The sequence below is a fragment of the Moschus berezovskii genome, chromosome 5 (assembly GCF_049115385.1).
Source record: "Moschus berezovskii isolate FMDL1 chromosome 5, NW_MosBer_1.0, whole genome shotgun sequence".
In the NCBI taxonomy this organism is placed as follows: domain Eukaryota; kingdom Metazoa; phylum Chordata; class Mammalia; order Artiodactyla; family Moschidae; genus Moschus; species Moschus berezovskii.
This window is the reverse complement of record NC_142464.1, coordinates 44862114-44887879: the sequence shown is the minus strand read 5'-3', so window position 1 is coordinate 44887879 and position 25766 is coordinate 44862114. Positions and strand designations below refer to the sequence as shown.

At 37.5% G+C, this 25766-nt stretch overlaps 1 protein-coding gene and 1 long non-coding RNA gene across 5 annotated transcripts in view; one reads left to right on the top strand and one right to left on the bottom strand.

Moving 5' to 3' along the window:
- LOC148777826 (uncharacterized) overlaps positions 1 to 25766 on the bottom strand; it is a 250697-nt gene that overhangs the window by 27907 nt on the left and 197024 nt on the right. For all 4 annotated transcript variants that reach the window (XR_016037431.1, XR_016037430.1, XR_016037432.1 and 1 more), the window contains one exon: positions 19652 to 19709. This is a non-coding gene — a long non-coding RNA (uncharacterized LOC148777826). The remainder of the gene's footprint in view (positions 1 to 19651; positions 19710 to 25766) is intronic.
- IBSP (integrin binding sialoprotein) lies at positions 11785 to 25691 on the top strand. Its single transcript, XM_055434224.2, has 7 exons — positions 11785 to 11841; positions 14464 to 14531; positions 14626 to 14676; positions 14772 to 14849; positions 19365 to 19430; positions 24451 to 24624; positions 25197 to 25691. Exons 2-7 carry the CDS (start codon positions 14478 to 14480, stop codon positions 25689 to 25691), a joined length of 918 nt encoding a protein of 305 aa, XP_055290199.1. The 5' UTR covers positions 11785 to 11841; positions 14464 to 14477.

Sequence of the window (25766 nt, the reverse complement as noted above, 5' to 3'; positions counted from 1 at the left end):
TAAGTATTTTTCATATATTTAAAACCATGAAAAAAATCTCTCACTTCAGCTAAGTTTACACTTACCCACATGTGAATCTTTAGAAAGTTTCCTGAGAATGTGTTTATTTTCTTTAGTTTTGTTAAGTTTGCTATCTGTTCTTTGAGAAAGAAAGAAAAACTCAAATGCAGAAATATCATAAAAGGCTTTGTCTGATGTCTTCTTTTGTCATCTTAGAAGGCACTTAGATATCAAAACACCACTAGTGAGCTTACCTTAGACTCTTCACAAGAAATTATGGATAATTTTTAAAAAAATTTTTATTGTAATAACTTTGTATCTTCTTATTGGGATATTTTTGTATCCCTAATATTCACTTGTCATTGTGTCTAGTACCTAGCAGGTATTAAAAATTATGGATAGATGAATTGATGGATGGATGGCTAAGAATTTTGGAGAGCCTATGGCTTACAACATCACAGACTTACCAAGAGATAAAACGGCCACTACCGATTTATCTATATCAATTTGGACCTCATGAAAAAACTGAAATTGAGTGCTCCTCCTTCCATGGATACCTTTGTGATCATTAAGTGGACAAATAAGTCTTATAGACTTTGGGTGCATGGAATATTATTGCTTAGCAACAGTGTGTTCTAGAAAATTATACTCTTTCTTTAAAGTTTTAGACAAGTGTCTAGATTATGTTAATTAAATTCTCTCTTGAAATATGAATTTTATTCTAGGAAACAAATGAAACAAAAAAGATTTTCCCACCAGTGTCATGAAAGAGTTGTGTGAAGTTCTGAATTTCTGTGCCTTTCTTATGATTAGGCACAGTAAAGTGTTTAGTTTCTCTATTAGATCCATCTTTTTCTGCCACTATCTTTGTTCCCACCTCCTACCCCCACCCCTGCTACCCCAGCTCTCATGGTATTATGCTTGTAACTTCTCCAGGGCCCCTGAACTGGACAGAGGTCCTTTACAATCCAATGCTTCATTTGATACACTCTGCTTCCTTCTTTGCAGCCCTTTAGATTTGGTTATTCTCAAATAACATGTTCTTTTGTGAGGCAGCCCCCCTCCATTCCTGAACAGAATCTACCACAAAACTTAAAATATCCAAATCCCTGGGGAACTTCTGTCTCTCTTGGTGGCCAACACTTCTTCTACCACAGAGACCATTCCTGGTCTCTCATGGGTGGTGGCTTCTTACTGACACAGTAACACCAACAGAAGGAAAGACTTTGCCAATTTACCTTAATAAAATATGAACTTGAATGTGGAGTAGGAGCTCTTGAGCTATTACAGGAAAACATAATTACAAGGAGGACTTGACTCTGGTTTTGAATCAGCCTGAAATTGTAGGCAAATCCCTTGACCCCCACCCTACACGTAAAGCCACAAGACTAAGGGAGGACATCATCTCCTGATGCCAGCTCATGAGATTTCAAGAAAAATAAGTTCCATGTGTTTTAAAAGATTTTCTAGCTTGGTGGATTTATATCACAAAAACTTGAATTTAATGGGCTCTCCAGTCCATAATTATACTATTTTCCTTTTACTACTGGGGATACTGAACTTAGCCTTTTGGACATGTTTAATTTTATATTTCTATCAAAGAATAATTATTTCTAGGCTTTTAGATACCTGTATGTAAAAATGCCAAAACCCTCACATTTTTGCATATAAAGGTTATTCTTTAAAAAGAGAGACTTTGTCAGATATCAGGTGAAATGGGCATTTCAACATTTTTGATGGTGACAGTGATGACAGTGACAGAAGATCATGTTTTCCAGAGTTGTTGAATTTCTTGCTTAATATGATCGATTTTATTTCTGACTTGGCCTATTATTAGTTAACTTGTCATTACTTTATTCCATCTGATTTTATTATAAGTTGTTTAATTATTTTAGATTTTAAAAGTTGAGGAGAGACAAGTCATCTTATCCTTTGCCTCTGGACATGGCTGTGCCTGGAGAATACAAGATACAGATATCCATCTTGAGTTTAAAACCTCTTTAAGAAATGTTTTTCTTATGCATTAAAATTTTGAATCTAGATAACTAATATTTTGTGGGACTTCCCTGGCAGTCCAGTGGTTAAGAATCTGCCTTTTAATGTAGGAAATGGTTCAAACCCTGATGAGAGAACTAAGATCCCACATGCCACTGGGCAACTAAGCCCCTACTCCACAACTAGAGCAAAGCCACGTGCTATGATGAGGAGCCCACACGCTGCAATTAAGACTTGATGCAGCAAAATAATAGTAATAATAAAGGAATAAAATAGATAAATTTATTAAAAATAGATGATAATTTATTCTTTAGGGTTGGAGGAGGCATAGGATTGGAGAAGGCAATGGCAACCCACTCTAGTACTCATGCCTGGAGAATCCCATGGACGGAGGAGCCTGGTAGGCTACAGTCCATGGGGTCGCGAAGAGTCAGACATGATTGAACGACTTCACTTTCACGCATTGGAGAAGGAAATGGCAACCCACGCCAGTGTTCTTGCCTGGAGAATCCCAGGGAGAGAGGAGCCTGTTGGGCTACCATCTATGGGGTCGCACAGAGTCAGACACGACTGACACGACTTAGCAGCAGCAGCAGTGCATAGGATTAAGAGTAGGAAGAACTTAGATACCAAATTCTGTTATAGCAGGGAGACTTTGTCCATAGTAATAAGTACGAGAAAATCAGTCATTCAGTTTATCACCCTATATCTAATAAGCTCTTTCTATAGGTGTAGTACCATGACAGCAACACAGAGAGTTATTTGGGAGCAGAGAAAAACTGTGAATTAACTGGAAAATACCAAAAGGAAAAGAAAAAACCCTAAAACTAAAAAAATTTTAGGGCAGAGGATCTAGATGAAAGCCCAGCTGCTGCTGCTGCTGCTAAGTCACTTCAGTCGTGTCCGACTCTGTGCGACCCCATAGATGGCAGACCACCAGGTTCACCTGTCCCTGGGATTCTCCAGGCAAGAACACTGGAGTGGATTGCCATTTCCTTCTCCAACGTAGGAAAGTGAAAAGTGAAAGTGAAGTCGCTCAGTCTGACTCTGAGCAACCCCATGGACTGCAGCCTATCAGGCTCCTCCATCCATGGGATTTTCCAGGCAAGAGTACTGGAGTGGCCCAGTTACAAGGATAAAAAAAATCAGCTGGAAGAAAATGATAAGAAAACACATAAAGATTACTATTCCAAAACGGAGAAGCTTGCTTGGAATGCACTGGACCACAGGTATCCTGAGGAATCTACACTGGACACATTCAAGCAGAACACACCAAACTAAATCCAGCAAATGTCCACTATGTGAACAGCTGGCCTCAGCTGTGTTGTAACTTTTACGGCTGATGCAACAGAATGAGCCATATCATACAAAATTACAACACAAGACCACAACTAAAGACTGGCAGTGATTTGTTTGTTGTGGAATCACAAACTGTCATTATTGCAGGTCATTTCAGAAGGTCCAAGGCAGTGGAAAACCAAAAATATAACCCTAGCTAGTAACTAAGACTATATTTGTCAGTTGTGCAATCCCTGAAATGATGATTTCTGAGAACACATTTCTCGTATTTTGGTGTTTTTGTATTTGGTATTTCTAGTATTTTGGTATTTTTGCTGAAAATGTGCTGATTTGATAAATATACTAGATGTTTTAACTTCACAAAGTAAACATTCAGGTTTTTCACAAAGTAATTGAATAATCAAGTAATAGCACAAAACCTTATCATTGGTAAGTAAATATTTGCCTCCAGCTCAAAACACAAAGAAGGTATAAGAAAATTATTAACTAAAAAGTGAGATCAAAATAATCCTTCAGTCTGTTCACATATAGAAAAGAGTGTTCCTTCCATACTATGGCTGATATAAATAGATATAGACATGACAGCACTCTGGAAATCATTATTGGTTCCCTTCCCCTTTCTCTTAGATAATACAATTGTTCACAGCCTTTCAAAGTTCAATTCTATTATTCCTTAGTATTTAATTTCTCTCCTTAGGAAGATGGGCTCCCCTGGTGGCTCAGTGGTAAAGAATCTGCCTGCAATGAAGGAGATGCAGAAGACCTGGGTTTGATGCCTGGGTGAGTCTTTGCTGAAGCGACTGAGCACACACATTTAGGGAAATATTATATTAGATTAATTTTTTCTTATTGGACAATAATGGAAAAAATAGGTTGAGAAACACTGTGATAGATGGCCTTTCGGTATTCATTCTTAGTCAGCCATTATTTCAAGAATATTTATTAAATAAATGTCCTACATCAGGCACTGTGATGAGTGGTTGGAGATATAATGGTAAATAAGACCTTGATCCTGCTCTCAAAAATACGCCTAACCTATTCAGAGGTCGTGAGAGATAAGCAATCAGCACTGATAGAGAAGGGTCATTACTATCACAGCGGTGCTTTGCAAACATAGAAGAGATACTAACCTAGCCAAAGTGAGGGTAGGAACCAGGACAGGTTTCCTAAAGGATGTGACTTCAGAACTTAGCCCTGAATGACTGGTCAGAGTTAGACAGACAAAGACAGCATGTGTAAGAGCCTAGAGAAAGAGACATGATATAAAAGGAAGGAAATGAAATACTTTAGCATTGCTTGAGCTTAGTGTGAGACAGGAAATTAAAGGGACAGGACTGGAGTCACTTGTAAAAATCAATCACAAAGAATCTTCTATGCAACTCTGAGAAGTTTAAATTTTATCCTGAAGATCCTAGAGTCATGGAGGATTTTAAGCAGATGTTGAAAATATATTACTGAAAATGCATTTTACAAAGTTTACTTTGGCCACGGTTTGAAAAATGAAGAGGTTCTTATAATAGCCCATGTGAGACAACAGTGGTCAAGTAAGATAATAGTTATAGTGAGGGTGAATGGAAGTAAGATTTAAGGGGTGTGGAATTAACAGGACCACAGTGGGGTGGGAGGGGTAAAGGCCAGACATGATAAGGATGAAATCAAATTTCTAGTATGAGCAACTGGAAAAAAAATAGAAGGGCATCTGGGAATTTGAGATAATCTGGGAACTTCCAAGGGGATATTTCCATTATAAGTTTGATATGTATGACACTGAAGGCAAGAGGAAAATTTGAATTAAAAAAAAAAAAAACCGGGCAGATGGATAAGTGAAACTACGGGAATGAAAAAGCTCATCCAGAAAGCTTCTGGAGAATGTGAAGAGGAGATGGACAACAACAGGACCCTGGAAATATCAACATTTAAAAGACAGCTAGAGAAAGAGGAGCACATGAGACTAGCTGACAAATAGCAGGTGGGGAGGAAAGAGGAAGCCAATACCATGTATGTGGGAGGGAGGTAGAACTTTTGAAAGGAGAAAACAGTCAGCAGCATCAACTGCTATAGACGCTACCTAGGAAAGTGACTGCAAAGTGCTCACTACAATTAACCAGCAAGAACTCATTGGTTAACCAGAATGAAGTCATTGGTAATATTTATGAGCTAAGTTTCTACAGAATTATGGGGACAGAGGCCACACTGCTGTGGGCTGAGAAATGAGCTGAAGGTGAAGCAGTTCTATCATTAAATACTGGTATCTCTTAGGAAACCTGACTGTGAAGAGGAAGAGAAAAATATATGAGTAGTTAGATAGGTGGGAATATTATGGATAAAGGGGGGTTTTGTTTCTTTGTTTTATGAAAGACTCAAAAATTAAGTTCCAGTGAAAGAGAGCCAATAGGGAGAAGTAATTGATGCTTTTGAACTGTGGTGCTGGAGAAGACTCTTGAGAGTCCCTTGGACTGCAAGGAGATCCAATCAGTCCATTCTAAAAGAGATCAATCCTGAGTGTTCATTGGAAGGACTGATGCTAAAGCTGAAACTCCAATACTTTGGCCACCTCATGCGACGAGTTGACTCACTGGAAAAGACTCTGATGCTGGGAGGGATTGCGGGCAGGAGGAGACGGGGACGACAGAGAATGAGATGGCTGGATGGCATCACCGACTCGATGGACATGAGTTTGAGTGAACTCCGGGAGTTGTTGATGGACAGGGAGGCCTGGCGTGCTGTGATTCATGGGGTCGCAAAGAGTCGGACACGACTGAGCGACTGAACTGAACTGAGATGGTAAACTGGAGAGATAAACTTCCAGGGAAGGCTGTAGAGAGAGCTAACCAGATTCAACTTTCATTCGTTTATCTCTTTCCAAATCTTTTTTATTCAAAATTTGGAAGGAGACAAATTCAGAAACTTTCCCTTGGAGACAGGAACCACAACATAGAAAACAGCCTATATGTATTCTTGGTTTACTTAGTTCACTGTCTGCTAATAGCATTGTGTGCTAACATGTTTGCCTTCTCCATTAGAAAGGGCAAGGAATTCATTGATACATCCTCATTCTTGTTCACCTGATGTCAGAATATATGAGACCGTCCAGTCTCATGTAAATAACCATAGATGTGGTTTTCCTGACTCTGTAAATAGTAACTTAAATAGATATATTCCTTGCCCTCTAGAATCTCACTATAAAAAACAGATGACATGGACACACATCACCACCACCAGTACCACACAAGAGAATATGATGGTTCTTAAATAGGAATTTATATTAGGTACAGTTTGGTATTTGTTTTTTCTGGCTATGGAATATGTGAAAGTTTTGCTGGGAAATTGAGTGTGGTAGGAAAAGCATTACTTGACTTTCACATAAACAGGAGCGGCCTGGGAGGGGAAAAGGGAGGGAGAACTTGATTGGATTATAAACTCAAATCAAAATAAATGCATCTCTTGTGGCTCCTACCACCCAAGCTTATAATTCAATAAGTGATAGCAACTGATTGATTACATAAAAGTCCAGAGAAATACTGATGGAAAAATTAGGCAAAAGTTGAACAGGTAAGCCTGGTTTGAGGGCAAAAAAATGCATGCTGGAAATAAAAAGTTTAAAGGAGTATGACACCTTAGATTGGGTAGAAAAGGGTCCAATGATGAAGTATCAAAGAACAACCAGGCTGATGGTGAGATAGCTCAGTAGAAGAACACTGTAGATGTGAGGGTTGATGTCCAAACTACATACTACTTTTGGTTTCAGAGAGAAAGAGTGGATGAGGGAGATACGGAAGAAACAGTAGACGGGTTTAGTAATAACCAGAATGTTGGCACACCCAGAATTTTTAGCATTTTTTTATAGAGAAGACAAAATTTTGACATTTCTTCTAGAAAATTCTAGGTTATTAAGATTTTGATTAAGAGCTGCAGAGAGACTTCACATGAAACTATGTTTTAGAATATTTATCTACTTCTTCGTTGCTGCTGTTGTTCAGTCACTATGTTGTGTCCGACTCTTTGTGACCCCCTGAACTGCAGCACCCCAGGCTTCCCTGTCCCTCATTATCTCCTGGAGCTTGTTCAAACTCATGTCCATTGAGTCAGTGATGCCATGCAACCATCTCATCCTCTGTTGACCTCTTCTCCTGCCCTCAATCTTTTCCAGCATTAAGGACTTTTCCAACAAGTCAGCTCTTTGCATCAGGTGGCCATCTACTTCTTAGACTTGGCTACTCATAAGATAATACAGAGCGTCTTAAACTCTATATTCTAGCAGGAAAGAAGTAATAAACAATGTTGGAAAGAAAAGTTGAGGGCAGAGTTTTTAGGCTGAGAGAGTTTAACCCAAGGTAATAAACTAGCAAGAGACAACAGCAGGACTTCAGCTCAATCTTTGATTCTAAATCCTGTGGTCACAGAAGTCTGGGGACGGAGAAATAGGCCACAGTAATATTCTATTCTAATATTACTACTACAATCTGGCAAGAAGTAATGAGAACTTGAACAAAGGCAGAAGTGACAGGAAAAGAGGGAGGATGGATTTCAAAGAAACTGTGGAGGAAGAGATTTAATAACTGAGAGATTTAATAATCTTATTTAATTCAATAATTTAATAAGAGATTTGATAACTGAGTAAACATGGCAGGTAAGAAAGAAGTGTACATCACAGTGAATGTGGGGTTCTTCCAGAAACGACTCATCACACAGTGCAACTCAGGTGTGGCATCAATGAGATGAATGTATATTCATATGGCATATAAGAGAATCAGTTCACAACAACCTGTTTAAATAAAGAAGACCATTATGATAGTGAGATTTCAACAAAAAGTTTTGTTGGATCAGCCATGATTAAAAAAAAAAGCAGCAAGGATCTGTGATTTTTTTTCTAGCACCATTCCTCAGAATGTTCCAAATAGCATGCATGGATAAATGCAGTCAATTTAGATTAGAGGGTTCCCGGAAAGGACATATCAAGCTTAAATAATTTATAGATTACAGAATATTAGAAACATGAAAAGTCTTAAAGATCACTTAGTTCAATCACTTCCATTAAAAAAATAACTATGTACAGACCTCTACAAACATACAAAAGTGAAGAGCATAGTATATTGAATCTCCACTGACTTATCACCAATTTGATGATTATAAATTTATGGTCAACCTTGTTTCATCTTTTTTCCCCACCCCATGATATCTGTTTCATCCATGAATATTTTAAGATTGAATCTCTAAAAGATGAGAATTCTTTTAAAAACGTAATATCATTATACATAAAACTTAACAATAATTTCTTAATACTATAAAATATGCAATTAGCAGTCAACATTTCTCTGTTTCAAAATTTCTCTAGAAATGTCTCTGAAATCTTTTTAATCTATAGTTTCCCTTCTCTCTTTTTAAAATTTCTCCCGCTAATAAGACAGAAGCCAGGTAATATGTCTGATAAAGTTTCCCACTTTCTGAACTTTGCTGAATGCATCCCAATGATGTTATTTTAAATAGTCATCTATTTCCTATAATTTCTCTAGATATAGAGATTTCATCAGGTTCAAATCCTACTGATTGGGAATAATGCTTCACAGGTGATGGAGGAATGATGGTCCAACTGACTGATGGTCAGTTCTTTCTTGGTGTGAAAATTCCCTTATTTTTAAAAGATGGCTTAAATTGAAGTCTTCTTGAGGTTAAGTGGTTCACATGTTGGTAGAACAAACTTTCAGTCTTTTGATTCTCAGTTCTCAACCCCTTTTATTGTATCATACTATTAACAACTTCAGTTCAGTTCAGTTCAGTTGCTCAGTTGTGACCGACTCTTTGCGACCCCATGAATCACAGCACGCCAGGCCTCCCTGTCCATCACCAACTCCCGGAGTTCACTCACACTCATGTCCATCGAGTCGGTGATGCCATCCAGCCGTCTCATTCTTTGTCGTCCCCTTCTCCTCCCGCCCCCAATCCTTCCCAGCATCAGAGTCTTTTCCAGTGAGCCAACTCGTCGCATGAGGTGGCCAAAGTATTGGAGTTTCAGCTTTAGCATCAGTCCTTCCAGTGAACACGCAGGATTGATCTCCTTTAGAATGGACTGGTTGGGTCTCCTTGCAGTCCAAGGGACTCTCAAGAGTCTTCTCCAGCATCAGAGTTCAAAAGCATTAACAACTTACTGAATGATTATATTGTACCAATTAACTCTGCTAGGAATTGCATGAGATGTGGCTGCACCAATTCTCAAAGTTACCCAAGCCCTAAATCCAGAAATCATCCTAATCTTTTCCACTTGTCTTACCTCTACTGAGTCCTATTACTTTTATCTATTTAACATCACTTTTCTTTGCTCCATTCGTTCCACTCCCCACTGCTACTGCTGTAGTTTAGACTTTTACTGTTGCTTTTCTGGACCACTAAAATATCTTCTTGAAATCACCCCCCTCCACAACAATCTCGCTTCCCTGAATCTACCTCTGCTTTATCAACAAAAGATTTTTCCCAACTTCAATTCTAAATATATTGTTTTTCTGCTTTAATCTTTTGGGATTCTCTCATTTCCATGGTGGAGTCTGTACCCCTTAGTGCAGCTGAAGCCCACTCCCTCATCTGGCCTCTGCCTATCTGACCAACCTCATCTGTCCCTACATCCACTCACTATTCCAATCTATTGAATCACTGAAGTTTTTTCAATGTGTCAGCAAGGACACATAGCGATTAAAAGTAGACTCTAGAACTGGACTTGACTTTGGTCCTTAGATTCCCCCATTTATTAGCCATCTAACCCAGGGCATACTTACCATCCCTGGGCCTCATTTGCCTCACCTGTAGATGGGAATAATCTCATAGAATTGTTTTCTGTGTGGGAAGGATAAGTAAAATTGCACAAATGAAGAACTAGCATGAGAGAACTCAGTGAATACTAGATGCTGTTTGGATGTTTTTCATATATTTCCATATCCTTTAAACTCATTCCCAAGAATGTTTTTTCCTTCCTTCTTGCTAACATCTTATCTATGGATAGTAAATTCCTATTCTGATGTCACAGCCCGGCTCCATTGCTCATTTGTCATTTAGAATTAAAACACCATACATTCATAGCAACTCTAAACCTTGTATATATTTTGACTGCTCTGCCCCAGATCCATCTACACGTGCATGCATGCTCAGTTGCTCAATCATGTCCGACTCTGTGACCCCGTGGACTGTAGCCCACCAGGCTCCTATGTCCACGGGATGTTCCAAGCAAGAATACTGGAGTGGGTTGCCATTTCCTCCTCCAGGGGATCTTCCTGACCCAGGGATTTAACCTGTGTCTCCTGCAATGGAGGCGGATTTTAAAATTTTTTAAAGGCAAAGACAGGATCTGTCTTGTTTTTGGCTCTCCATCCTGGAACATTTGCTTTCCATTGTCCTGGGTCAGTGGACAGTTCAGTAATTTAAAGTTTGGTAAATTGAACTAAGATGGGGTTGAGTTGAATTTTTAGAGCTTATCCATTTGTCTTTACTATGAGTCTATATCTTTTAAACAACTTTTCTGAAACAAAAGACAGATTTTTGGTTTCTCGGGTAGACTTCACAGTTAGAGGAAGGTTTAATGACTGGACAAGCAAAATATGCAAGCTATTAAGCTAAGTTTCTCTTTGCAAATTAAAAAATTCAGTACTTTAGTTTATCAATCAGTTTCTTATGTGTTTGGTTTCCATGAATCATTTCTATAACAACAGCTCATCCTTGCCAGCTCTAATCATTGTTTTCTATACCCATGAGAAAAAAATTAAATGTGAAAATGAACAGAAAAGAGTTATATGGAAGCCCAAGAAAATACACTGAGGTGACATTTCTTGTACAATGAAAAAAGACCATATAAGTTGATAGTCTAAAGAGGTTTATTTTACAAAGCAAAAAGTGCAACCTGCTTCTCAGTAGCAGGATTCTCAAAAACTTAATATAAATTTTATACTCAGCAATATATCTCAGGAAATATATTTTATAAATTGTGACATTTAATTATACCAAATTTATGAGTCACTATTTGAATAATATAAAATAATTGATTTTAAAGTATTAATTGTTTATCAGCTCCTGTCTTTTATTATTTAGTTTCTTTTTCTTTTTTTACTAAACTAATAATGTAGAACTGTATCTTATTACAGTAAGTTTTCCTTCCTTTCAACATAGTGAAAATTTGTATAATTATGAAAATTTTAAATAGTTAAATCTCTTGCTATTTAATTCAAATCCAGTATATTTATATATATATATTCAGAACTCAAACTATTCATCTTCATCTTAACCTTCAATTAAATTCCACAATGCAAACCTCTTGGCACTAGAACCACAGTTCATGTTTATACAACTGAGCTTGTGTCTTGAAAAAGTGTGGAAGTTCAGGACTTTTCTGGTGAGAATCCACATTCTGACATCACTTTGGCCATGACAGTGATTGGCTGTGGGAAGGCAAAAAAGAGTTTATAGCCCACAAGAGCAAGTGAATGAGTGAGTGAGAGAGCAGAGAGAGTATTCAATCTGTGTCACTCACTCCCGGGAGCCTGCCTTCTCACTCCAGGACTGCAAAAGGTAAGGTTTAATATAACAACTTCATTATCTTATACATCAGACACCCTACATTTCACATCTCTGGGCTTGGTTTTGAACATTCTATTTAAATATAGATATTAACACATTGTAGAGAATTGCTATGTAATATAATACTTGTTTATCATTAAACTAGTACCTCAGGTTTTAGATTCTTTTGAAAAGGCTGTTTATTAACCTATGCATGTAAATAAGCTCTTAATATTATGTACATTAACTAGAAAATTATGCTTTCTACTTTCTATCTCTGTACCTCACAGATAACGTTTTTACTCATTCTAATGCATCCAAGGTAACCTAACTGGAATACTATTTTGCATTTATAAATGTGCCTCTATGTATGATTTCTCCATCAGTGATGCCTAATCCGTACTTCAGTTATAAACAATATTTTCCAAAATATATATTTGGTTTCAAAGTGTTAACATCTTATAGCTCTAAAATCCGAATGGAAAAATGCATAGTACTAGGGAAATAAATGATGCTGTTAGTTTATCATACTCTTCCCAATAAAAACTTGCAATTAGATTCTCAAAATAATCCTTTAAAATTTTTTGAATTGTTGTCTGGGTTAGTAGTGGGCACTATAGAGGTTCTTTGCTCTTGATGAATCACAAAGTAAATAAAATGAGATTTATGTAGGCAGCCGATTGCTGCCGAGGTGAGTCACTTGGTTCTTTTTATATTATTCGTGTTATATTTTCATCTAGTTGTTTTTAAAGTTTGCTATGAGAAATTTTATACTCCAAAATCTTTCTACAGTTCTATGTATTTACATTTTTAGCTCTTTAAGATATTGTAATTATTCCAACCCTTTTCATAAAGCTACAGAGCAGTAATCTTCCTGTTTGTTGGTGGGCTCCATCATGAAGGGCCAAATTCAAAGTATTATTCAGAGAACCTCAATAGCAATGAAAGCTTCTTAAACAGACAAGTCCCCTTCAGGGAAAGCCTCGTTATTCCCATGTGGCCATCAAGAACTAAAGTAGACAGGACTGTGAGTAAGTTAACAAGCAACAAAATCAAAGACCCACTCTGCCACACAGGTGACAGAGAACCCAAGACAGCTTTTCCAGGCCTCTATCCTTCCTCTGTGTAATGTTTATTTTAGCTTCAGATATTCAACAAGGATGTGATAAATCATGACCAGTGATGATAAAATGCAGAATCTACTTTCATATATAGTTTATGACATGGATTTCATACATTTTAAATATTACTTCTCCCAGTGTATTTATGGGGAAATTCTGATCACCATTACATACTGCTTTTAAACATTGCCAAAGCTGTCACTCTGGAGGAGAACTCTTTCAGTTGAGTGTGTTGGTGGCTTTCAGCAAAGTTTGTTCAACTTTTATTAAATTAGGATTTTATCAAACAGAATAAAATTAGGATAGGATTTCACGATTGCTCTTCTTTGCCTGTGAGAAATCTATGTGGAACTGCTGCTGCTGCTGCTGCTAAGTCGTTTTAGTTGTGTCTGACTCTGTGAGACCCCATAGACAGCAGCCCACCAGGCTCCCCCGTCCCTGGGATTCTCCAGGCAAGAACACTGGAGTGGGTTGCCATTTCCTTCTCCAATGCATGAAAGTGAAAAGTGAAAGTGAAGTCGCTCAGTCATGTCCGACTCTTAGCGACCCCATGGACTGCAGCCCACCAGGCTCCTCTGTCCACGGGATTTTCCAGGCAAGAGTACTGGAGTGGGGTGCCACTGCCTTCTCCGATGTGGAACTGAGATCTTTGCAAACCCCATGACTGCTCACAAAATACTCCTATTCTGAGAGTTGCATCTTCTATTCCTCCATAGAATTGACATGACTATCACCCTGACCCTGGAAAGGCTCATGTCCATTCCATAACAATCTCCCACACCAGTGATTATAAGCCTAAATGGAACTGGAGAAAAATATAATTTGAGGAAATTTGTCTCTGATATCCCAAGATGAACTCTGATAACTTTTCTCATAGATTCATCCTTAAACATGGATGTTGGGGTGCTACACATTGTGAGAATAATATTTCATATATCATGGATTTTTCACACACATAAAAATTCAAGTATTCTAAGATATCCATGGGAAAATGGCTCTTAGTCTTCATAGCACAAACAAACTTTTAGTTTAAAAGCTATATAGATGCTGGAAAGAGCCTGTAGGATAACTGGCATAAAAGTAATCATTCAAATGTATTCAATTTTTTTTCCTTAGTTTTTAATAATAAACAAAACAAGCAGGTCACATAACTATACCAGCTGGTGTTCCATGTCAATGGTATTATAAGGCCTCCTCACCCCAATGTGAAACATAGTAAGCATTCAAACTCTGGCAGTGATGAAATGGATTTTCATTTACAAGTCAGATCAGAGAGGTTAAAACCAAGTATGGAACTCATGATTATTCAAATAGATGGATAAAGTCTATCTTCTACCACTTACGTAGAAGGAACAATTTTAAAACAAAAGCAGAAATTTGGTCCTAGTTAGTCAAAACTTTAATTGGACAAAAAATGAAAACAAATTAAATACATCTCCTAGTATGTGAAGTATGTGAAGAAAAGGTACATTCTTAGTTTTACTCATTAACTTTACCACTTCATTAATTCCAGAAGCAATCACCAAAATGAAGACGGTTTTAATTTTGCTCAGCATTTTGGGAATGGCCTGTGCTCTTTCAGTAAGTTCTTTACTAAAAACCTATAGTTATTTCAATTTTTTGTGTTTTGATATTAAAGAGAGAATATATAGTAATTTATTGCTCTTTTAAACAGATGAAAAATTTGCATCGAAGAGCCAAATTAGAGGATTCTGAAGAAAATGGGGTAATTCACTTTAGCATAATTCCTTGGCTTGACTACACTTACTTTAGATTTAATGTACATGAAACATGAATATATCATTTATTGTGTTCATGCAGGTATTTAAGTACAGACCCCGGTATTATCTTTATAAGCATGCCTACTTTTATCCTGCTCTAAAACGATTTGCAGTTCAAGTAAGTATAAAAATTAATTTTTTCTCACTCCTTATAATTGAAAAGGAATTGAATTTAACTACAAAACACCTAAACTCAACTCTCACTGAAATTCAGCCAGAAAGACCACTTGCTCAAGCAGTCTGTTTTTAATATAATAAAGTTTATTCCCAAGTTTCCTTATAAAGCAGAGCTATACACGCACACAGAATAAACTCATTTGGGCCCAGTCTAGAATGACATAATGAAAGCACACACCACGAAGATCGAGTTCAGGTGCTTTGACTAATTCACTGACAAGGTTGACAATTTTATCAGTTGTTGACATTCAACTCAGTGATGCAGCCACGAACTGCCATATTATAGTAGATTCAATACTGTCATATAGCTGTTTTATATCCAATAACATAGAGTCCTTTAATTTAGGGGGAAATGAATTCATAAACAACAAAGACCATTACAAAATTCCTGATAATCTATGGTTTGCTGAAGATTTTCTTAACCTTTGACCTGTGTAATTCACTAGAATAAGAATGGCTCAAGAATGCAAAAGAGAGAAATTCATGAAGCGAACTTAAAAAACTTCTGAGAAAAACAAAACATTCTTAAAATTTGTAAACAAACATAAAATAACTAACCACTAAAAATAAGAGTTTCTGTTTATACTGGGTTACTACCTGTGAAGAGGGTTCTGAAAACTAGAGGGTGTGGTGCTGATTTTAAATAGACAACAAACCAGCACTGTGCTATTTTTATTACTATACAGTTTGGGTTCAGGGCACCAATTATGCACCATCTGATCCAGGACTTCTGAGACACTAAAAACAGTCAGGACGCCAAAAACTATGCCTCAGCACAGTGGCTTGGCATAGCATCCTGCCATATGTTGAGCTAACCCATTTCTAACTCATACAATGATAGGAAATGATCATTTTAAAGTATTTCTAGCACCATAATAATTATGGGGAATGTGTGTAGCCGCAAAAATATGAGCATGGTTGATACAAGCATTGTGGGTTTTCAGAATTGCCTTCCATTCTTTGGTTTGCCCATAAATAACAGTGCTCATTTGAAATTTCGTTGTCCTTCTTAAACTAAATAGAAATGATAATACATTCAAATTTTGGACTACTTCCTCAACTTTTCTAAAATATCATATACTTAGAAATATTCCTATCTAGAAAATTTTACAGATATATACATGTGGTCCAATTCAAGTGTCCACACTGAAACGATATTAGGAAAGGTTATATTTTTCCTTATCGATAGACGCAAACATCATAGATTTTTAAGCAGATCTTTAATATTCAAAATTGCTACAGACTGTATGCAGATAGGTCTATCTCAAGCAATGTAGAATTTGTAAATAAGAGAGTTGTTTTAAAATAGAATTCATAACACAACATTGTAAATCAACTATACTCCAAAAAATTTTTTTTAAAAAAGAAAAACTAAATTAATAAATAAAATAGAATTCAATAAAATATATCTTGCAATCTAACAGTCTGAGCTAGTATGGATGACTTACTGTTCCACTTTACAAAGTTTGATTTCCAACATGTTTCTCCTTGCATGTCTATTTATATGCTTCCATCAGTTCAGTTCAGTTCAGTTCAGTCGCTCAGTCGTGTCCGACTCTTTGCGACCCCATGAATCACAGCACGCCAAGCCTCTTAATTATTCATTTTCTTAATTCTATTAAGTATTTAGTACCCAGATTATCACCCCCCAAATCATTAAGCTTCATTGGCTTTGAAATTCATGTTCTATTCAGATGGAATCTTTGTTTATATATAATCGTTTCCAAAATACCAATATGCATGATCTATATTGATTGCCAGGCTGTCAACCTATTGCAGTTTATCTGCTTGGCTATAGAAATGGAAGTATAAATAAGGTTAATGCCATAAGCATTTTTAATTGAGGAAACTTTTTTTTTATGATTAAAACATTTGATTAGTGTGTGAACTCTTCGACAGCAAGGACTTTATCTTATATTTCTTTTATCAGACTCATCTCGGTTATCACAGTACTTGACGTGGAAAAACTGCCCATATTTCCAGCTTCTTCTCTTGCTATGATTCTGATTATCAGTACAACACGTGGAATGTGTCTTCTGGAATTGAATAAATCCAGGAAAGATAGAGGTTGGAAGGAGTATATGAAAGACTTCCAGAAGGATCTGTAGGACTTGGTAACAACTTGGTAATAAGGCCTAACTGAAAGAAAGGAAAATAAAAAAATGCTGAGGCTTCAAGGCATTTCAAGCAGTTTTAAAACTGTCCTTATGTAGATACTAATTGAAGAGTGATGTGGTTGAAGTAGAATGAAAGCTAGGGGTGAGGAAGCTTGTAAAATGATTAAAACATTCCCACTGAGTATGATTTAAACACCTTTAGACCATGAAATTTTTGTACCTTGTTTTATGTCCCTGGATAAGTTCCAGAGTTTCCTGGTTTATAGTCTGTGGGAACTTGAATAGAATTTTTATCCTGCTGTTGTATGAAAATCGAATAAATCTTAACTACATTAAAAAAACCACTCTTGCTGAGACAAAATATGCTACAAAATAAGCTGTCCTCTCTATATATAATTTAACTAACAAATAGAAATAGTTTCAATAGAACCTTATGCTTTTTTCACCTCTGGGCTAGGGAAGGCACAGCCATTAAGGTAAGGGCAGTGGAAGAGTCAGTCTAATTGTTCTCTTTTCCACCCAAGGTTATTCTTGGCTCAAAGGGAGAAGCATTCCTTTCCTTGGGTGTATGGCGTGGCCATCTGAAGAATGAGCCCAAAGGCAGAGACCTGAGCAGTACTGGGACATAAATATTCCCTCAACTGATCTCTCACCCTAAGGTTCTTCTATAGCTATGTTTTCTAAGACCCACCGTACTTCACAAGTCACCAGAATCAAAGATAAATTTGCAGGGCAGAAAATGATAGAATCTTATGTTGGGTTTTTACTTATACCAAGGAGAAATAGTGGTTGCAGAAAAAGAAGGAAAATTCAATTGGGATTAGCATTTCCTTTTAAAAAGTAGCAAAGTTGGGACTTCGCTGGTGGCCCGGTGGCTAAGACTCTGGACTCCCAATGCAGTAGGCCTGCATTCAATCCCTGGTCAGGGAACTAGGCCCTACATGCCACAACTAAGAACTTTTCAGTTCAGTTCAGTCGCACAGTTGTGTCCGACTCTTTGCGACTCCATGAATTGCAGCACACCAGGCCTCCCTGTCAATCTGTAAATATATATAAATATTTATTTATGTATAAATAAATATATAAATACAAAAATAAATATTTTTAAAAACATAGAAAAGCTCATTAACTTTTATTTTTATATAGACTCCTTGGTTTAATTTATTCTCATTCAATATTGAGCTTTTTAGAGAAATTTTACTCATAAATTTCCTAACTAGGTAAATTAATTTCTCTTCTTATATAACTTACAACTCTTGTATGAATTTTTCTCTCGTAAAGTTTTATAGACACACACTTCAATTTAGGGATGACTTTAATTAGATTAAAAGGTACTAAAATTATATGCAAATTTAATTTCAAGTCAAAGTCTAAATTCACCAGGAGAGCTCATCATTTAAGAAAATCATCCAGGTGGTGCTCCTGATAAAGAACCTGCCTGCAGAGCAGGAGAAAAGGAGACACAGGTTAGATACTTAGGTTGGGAAGAGCTCCTGGAGGAGGGCCTGGCTACTCGCTCCAGTATTCTTGCCTGGAGAATCCCATGGACAGAGGAACACGGTAGGCTACAGTCCATAGGGTCACACAGAGTCGGACACGACTGAAGTAACTTAGCACACAACAACTTATATTTTGTAATAAGTCTAATTATCATTTCATTCATATTTTATAAAGAAAATGAAACAATAATATCTATGTTATAGCTTTAGATTTGCCTTGAGCTGCTTGGAGAATTCAGCCATTGTGAGCTTCAGATTCCTTCTCTGTAAAATAAAAAAACTGGACCAGATAATCCTCTCATTTGCTCAGAGCTAAATCATTCTGCCATTCATTGCTCTAGTTTTACATACAAAATGTTTCAACATATTGTCAATGCTTTTGAAGTTAAAAATGGCGTATTTCAAAGCATATCTTGGTCACTGTAAAATTCCCCTTTTTCTCTAACCTCGTTTTGTGTATGTCTAGGCAATGGCAACCCACTCCAGTACTCTTGCCTGGAAAATGCCATGGGTGGAGGAGCCTGGTAGGCTGTAGTCCATGGGGTCGCGAAGAGTCGGATACGACTGAGCGACTTCACTTTCACTTTTCACTTTCATGCATTGGAGAAGGAAATGGCAGCCCACTCCAGTGTTCTTGCCTGGAGAATCCCAGAGACGGCGGAGCCTGGTGGGCTACCATCTATGGGGTCACACAGAGTCGGACACGACTGAAGCGACTTAGCAGCAGCAGCAGCAGTCTCCTCATATCTTTCTCACAGTAGCTGAGAACTGTTCTGAGTAAATAAATATATATGTACATATATTCATATGTGTATGAATTCATGTATACATATTTTTTAGAGCAGTAGTGACTCATCTGAAGAAAATGGAAATGGTGATAGCTCAGAAGAGGAGGAGGAAGAAGAGGTAAGGAATTTCTGCAGTCTTTTTTTTTTCCATAACAAGCCAGGCAGCACAAAATAAATAAATAGGAAACTAGTTTCCTGTAGCTAAGACTCAGCAAATAGCCACTGCCAGCTTACCAACTGCCCCCAGTCTTCTCTTTTGGAGAAGGGGGGTATTATTTAAATTAAGATTAACTAAAACAATCTGTTTAAAACACTATTACTGTTTGGGGTTAAAGTTACCTGCAAGTGGTACATGAATACAAAAGTATCTCCATTTTAAGTGGAAGAAATGTTGATTCTGAAAAAAAGGAAGAAAGCATTATTTACATTTATAGATGGACAGAGTGTGATGGTAAAAGATAAATACATAATAATCCTAAACTTAGTGCAATACTTGTTTTATGTATTGCACTAGGTTTATAAGGACTGAACTTTAAAAATTCAATTTGATGAGTGGGTAGTATAAGAAAGTTAGTCTTATATTCTCTATAGTGTTACTGTGATTCATCTGCCTTTTTTTTTAATGTTTATTTATTTATGGTTGTGCTGGATCTTTGTTGCTGTGTGCAGGCTTTCTCTAGTTGTGAGTGGGGCTACTCCAGTTGCATTGCTCGTGTTTCTCATTGTGGTGGCTTCTCTTGTTGCGGCGAGCAGGCTCAGGAGTTGTGGCCCATGGGCTTAGTTGCCCTGTGGTACATGGAATCCTCCCAGACCAGGGATTGAACCCGTGTCCCCTGAATTGGCAGGCAGATTCTTAACTAATGGACCACCAGGGAAGTGCCTCATCTGCCCTTCTTGACTCACACAGTAGGGTTGTTCTTTTAAACTGGAATTTCATATGTCTTTTTGTCTAATTATAAAATTCATGTCCTTGCAGAAATGTAAATACTCAAGATGTAGAAATATCTTCCTATACAGTACTACAAATTAGTGTAGTTCATGGCTAAAATTCATCTACATAACCTGGAAATTGTACTAACATGTTTACAGCTGATATCCTTGCCCATGCAAACTACTATTTAGGTACATTTTCCTGGATAGTCAATTATAGCTATCCACTGGTTTGAGAACCTTCTAAATTCAGGTATTCTTAGGTGCTATTTATGAAGGGACAATGACATTCCAAAATGGATCATGGATAAATGTCTGCTATCTTGAAAACAAAGTGGTGTGGGAACTTTAAAAGTGACAAATAATTAGTTTAATTTTTTAAACCATAAAATAACATTTTCAGTACCATAATTTAACCCAATAGCTTTTAAAGGAAGACCTTACAAGAATGTGAAGCCAGTGCCAGGAAAAATGCCACCTATTGCCTGGAGTTCCACATACTAATCTTACACAAGAACTAAGCTAGGGTAATCCATTTAACTACAGCTGTTTGCTGTAGAGTGACTGTAAAATTGCCTGACCAGCTAGATTTCCCAACTGGATTGCATACCTTTTGGCAATGGTTCTTCATTTGTTGTAATGGTGGTTGGGGATGGAGGAAGATTAAGAGTCCTTCAGGACTCTGATGACATCTCACCTACTCAATATTTTCCAAACAGTCTGTGAACATTTCTAGTCCTTTCAGAACTTATCTGCAAACTACCCATGACCCAGGACACTTGAGACCACAGGTTACAACCCCTGCTTTGAGGATGAACAGTGTTGTAATCTCTTTTGCATCTCTTCACACTGCCCAGCTCAGTGTCTTATACATATTTAGTGCCCAGTCAATATTTGGTGGAATGGTTTTAGAACTGCAGAGGAATGAATGCTCCAAAGACCATTCACTCAAAGTGATAATGGAAGACTGTGTGAATAAAACTTGTAGTCTTCCATCCTGAAGAGAATTTAGAACTTCTTTTTTCCCCATCTCTTCTCTAAAATTTCATCGGCAATTTAGGTTAAATACAGAGTCCCCAGGAATTGTATTCCCAGGATCAGGTGCTTAGGCATATTTTCTACTTCATGATCATACATTTTTTTCCCCTCTCCTAAATTATACAGTCACACATTTTAAAGTTTTATCGACACATTGGCTTCCCTTGTGGCTCAGCTGGTAAACAATCGGACTGCAACGTGGGAGACGTGGGTTCGATCCCTGGGTTGAGAAGATCCCCTAAAGAAGGGAAAGGCTACCCACTCCAGTATTCTGGCCTGGAGAATTCCATAGACTATACAGTCCATGGGGTCACAGAGTCAGACACGACTGAGCTACTTTCACTTTCAATATACATAACACAATTATCATAAGTTTGTAGATGACTGAAATTTCAGAAATCGAACACTTTAAGTATTACCCAGAACCTATAGAAAAAGCAGCACATGCATTGTGCTCCATTCCATTCATTAACCAACCCCCACCAAGGGCAAATGCTATGATGACTCCTATCAGAAAGATTGTTTTTGGCTCTTTCTGTGTTTCATTCCTATACGCACATATATGTATGGAATCATGCAGCATATACTCTTTTACATGTAGCCTCTTTCACTCTCAGCTTCAGAGACTGACCCATATGGTTCTGTAGTTGTAAATCACTTGTTCTCAATATCAGTATTTCATCATGTCTGTGCATCACAATGTGCTAACCTTCTGTTGATGGGCAGTTAAGGAGTTTTCACATTTGGCCTGTGACCAAAGAGTGCTGCTGTGAATGTTCTAGTACTCCTTCTGGTGAACATATGCATTCATTTCTGGAGGCCACTTTACCTAGACATGAAATGTCTATGTTGAAAGGTCTGCATATATTCATCCTTAGGAGATGTCACCAATAACTTCCCACAGCCAAGATACTAACGTAAACTCCTACTATCCCTATAGGAGCATTCCATCAGCTCTACATTCTCATCAACACGTTTCTTTCAGTCATTTTAGTCATTCTAGTGGGTTAATAATACACTCAAGTACAAATGACTGCTAATTTTTCTATACAAAAAGATATTTGAGGCCTAGGGCTTCCCTGGTAGCTCTGATGGCAAAGAATTCACCTGCAATGCAGGAGACCTGGGTTTGATCCCTGGGTCAGAAGATCCTCTGGAGAAGGGAATGGCTATCTACTCCAATATTCTTGCCTGGAGAATTCCATGGACAGAGAAGCCTTGCAGACTGTAGTCCATGGGGTTGCAGAGTTGAACATGACAGACCAACTAACACACATACATCCATCAAAAGTTTGACCTACTTTCCTTTTTAAGTCATTGCAGCAGGACAACCTTAAATAAAGTACCAGAAAAAGAAAGGGTGTTGTAGGAGAAAATAGAGAATCCTACGAATTGGGAGTCTGGGTCTGTGGTCACGACCCTGCTGCTAATGAACTGCCATGTCTTTGACCTCATGCTAGTCATTTGTCCCACTGGACCTCAGTTTTTTCACTTGTGAAACAAGCGAGAAGGATCCAATCTGTATATTTTCCTACCCAAAAGAGCTTTCCTCTTTTTCCCCTAAAAGGTTTAGTCTGTTGGACTAAAGCATATAAACATGAAAAAGTAAATAAACAGTATGATGTTTGTGGAATATTTGACAAAGTTAGCTTGGAGACTGTTTTGAGGTGGACTCTAGTAGTCCCAAGTGTTCACTGAAACAGTAACATTTACATATCTGATGAAACAGACATAGTTTGTTTTAGTAATAAGAAAAGCTAAATGTGGCTTTTGTTTGTTTGTTTTGAAGTCTTAAAATATAAGATGCCTAGTTAAAATTATCCTAACATATAATCTCTTTTAAAATGCATTGAAATAAATTTACTTCTCTAGTACTCATTTAAACTAAATAAATTATCTGTATATGAATTCCTGACTTTCAATACTAGCTATGAATTACTTTAGGGGATTAACTCAGTCAACAGTTTATTGCCTAACAACATGGAGTAAAGACTAAACAGTAAAATATTGAAGATTATAAAAATATTCATAAAGGAGTAGTAATTTTTAGAAAACGTCTTCCTACAATAACATAATATATCAGTAAGAATTTATTGGAGTGTTCAGTTTCTTAATTTCACAGAAAAATCATGGAATCTTTTGAATACTGCATGTAGCTCAGAACTGGCTTATATGTTAGCAGATGGAGTTTGAATTTAATATATTTATTTTTCTTTAAGTACTCTTGAAAGTAAATGAAATACATTCACTTATTTTTTTTATAGTACATAAGACATGCAATTAACTTGTTCGAAGAGAAGGGGTTCTATAAAAAAAAAAATTCCTTAAAATAAAAACATCCTAGGTTTAGTGTGGGCAATTCACATAAATCCTCCTCATCATCAAAAATCATCATGGTACAGGAAAAGGGCTCAATTTTTCTTTTAGTTAGAAAGATATAGTTTCATCATTCACCATAAGACTTTCAGTTCAGTTCAGTTCAGTCCAGTCGCTCAGTCGTGTCTGACTCTTTGTGACCCCATGAATCACAGCACGCCAGGCCTCCCTGTCCATCACCAACTCCCGGAGTTCACTCAAACTCATGTATGTCCAAAGAGTTGGTGATGCCATCCAGCCATCTCATTCTCTGTCGTCCCCTTCTCCTCCCGCCCCCAATCCCTCCCAGCGTCGGAGTCTTTTCCAGTGATCTAAGCTCACTTTCCTTTTCTAAACAGTATAAGTAACAATCTTACCTTACAAGGCTGCTCTAGGGAATAAGAAAATAGGTCCAAATTTCTCAGCTTACTTGTCAGCAAATACAATAATCAATGTACTATCATGTCATAGTAGTTACTAACAAGACTTCAAGAGCCTAAGCTATATATGGTATGATACCACGTAGTCAGATGTGCTGAAATTATTACATAAATATCTTTGAATTGATTAAGTAGAATACAGAAATATCTAAAACACACCATAGTGAGGTAAATAGGGTGAAAATACTTTGAATTCCAAGAAGTGAGAACTGCAACTGGCATAAGAGAAAGCACAGGTGTCAACACTGGGCAACAAGATGGCCAAGGGAAACCAGCAACCACTGTTACTTTCCCAATAATGGTTCATGACTCCAACAAATCTTGAGTTATCTTTCAGCTAAAATAATTTTTTCTTGCTCTGGACATTTTCAACAGGAGACTTCAAATGAAGAAGGAAACAATGGAGGGAATGAAGACTCTGATGAAAATGAAGATGAAGAATCAGAGGCTGAGAACACCACCCTTTCCACTACCACACTTGGCTACGGAGAGGAGATTACACCTGGAACTGGAGACATAGGTCTAGCTGCCATCCGGCTTCCCAAGAAGGTAACAATTCCTCCAAAATGTTCAATCTGCTTTCCTTTCTTTACTGAAGTCCGAGGTTATCCTGACACTATACATACAGTATTTTATATTCTCTTCATTAACTTGATGAAAAAGTAAGAGCAGGTACAATATCCCTGTTTACAAATAAATAAGGAGAGATCTTTTCCCAGGCAAGATCTCTTTCCATGTTCTTACACTAACTTTTCAACATTATCACAGAAGACTAAGGCCAAGCAGCTTAGCAATGGATAAAAACTGCTGAGCGATACCATTGCATTTCTGGGAAGAGGTTTCCAAGGCACAGAAAGCGAGTAGCAAAGTTATAGAAAGCATCTCCCACAGAAAAGACTTATTTATCAAGTGGCTTTTTCTCCATCGGCATCCAATGACAAAAGTACTAATTCTGAATTTAAAACCTCCACCAGTTCTTTTGTAAGTTAAACTGGTTTCAATTCAAAATTACATGAAGTATAAAGATGTCAGTACAGAAAGCTTGTGTTGGATGAAACAATGGCCTTAAGTTTTATGTTTTTCACACCTAGATTTGAATTCTTTCAAACTTCTCCTTATAGGCTGGGGCTACAGGAAAGAAGCCTGCAGAAGAGGATGAGAGTGATGAAGAAGAAGAGGAAGAAGAAGAGGAAGAAAATGAGGCAGAAGTGGATGATACTGAGCAAGGCATAAATGGCACCAGTAGCAACAGTACAGAAGTAGACAACGGCCATGGCAGCAGCGGTGGGGATAACGGAGAGGAAGAAGGCGAAGAAGAAAGTGTCACTGAAGCCAATACCGGAGTAAGCACTACTTCTCCAAATGGTGGGCTTAAATCTACAACCCCACCCCAGGAGGTCTATGGGACCACCCCACCACCGTTTGGGAAAACCACCACCCCTGGGGAGTATGAACAAACAGGCACCAATGAGTATGACAATGGGTATGAAATCTATGAAAGTGAGAATGGAGATCCTCGTGGGGACAGTTATCGAGCCTATGAGGATGAGTACAGCTACTATAAAGGGCGTGGCTATGACAGCTATGATGGTCAAGATTACTACAGCCACCAGTGAAGGCCCAGACTGGGATGAGTTCACCCATTCTGGGATTTTGTGTGGCTACCGTTTTCCAAGTTCAACTCAGGAAGG

Excerpts from the sequence above, each read along its gene's own strand:
- IBSP (XM_055434224.2), top strand. The coding sequence starts at position 14,478 with ATGAAGACGGTTTTAATTTTGCTCAGCATTTTGGGAATGGCCTGTGCT. Across the intron at positions 14,532-14,625 it reads GAATGGCCTGTGCTCTTTCA|ATGAAAAATTTGCATCGAAG; the intron begins GTAAGTTCTTTA and ends TCTTTTAAACAG. Across the intron at positions 24,625-25,196 it reads CCATCCGGCTTCCCAAGAAG|GCTGGGGCTACAGGAAAGAA; the intron begins GTAACAATTCCT and ends TTCTCCTTATAG.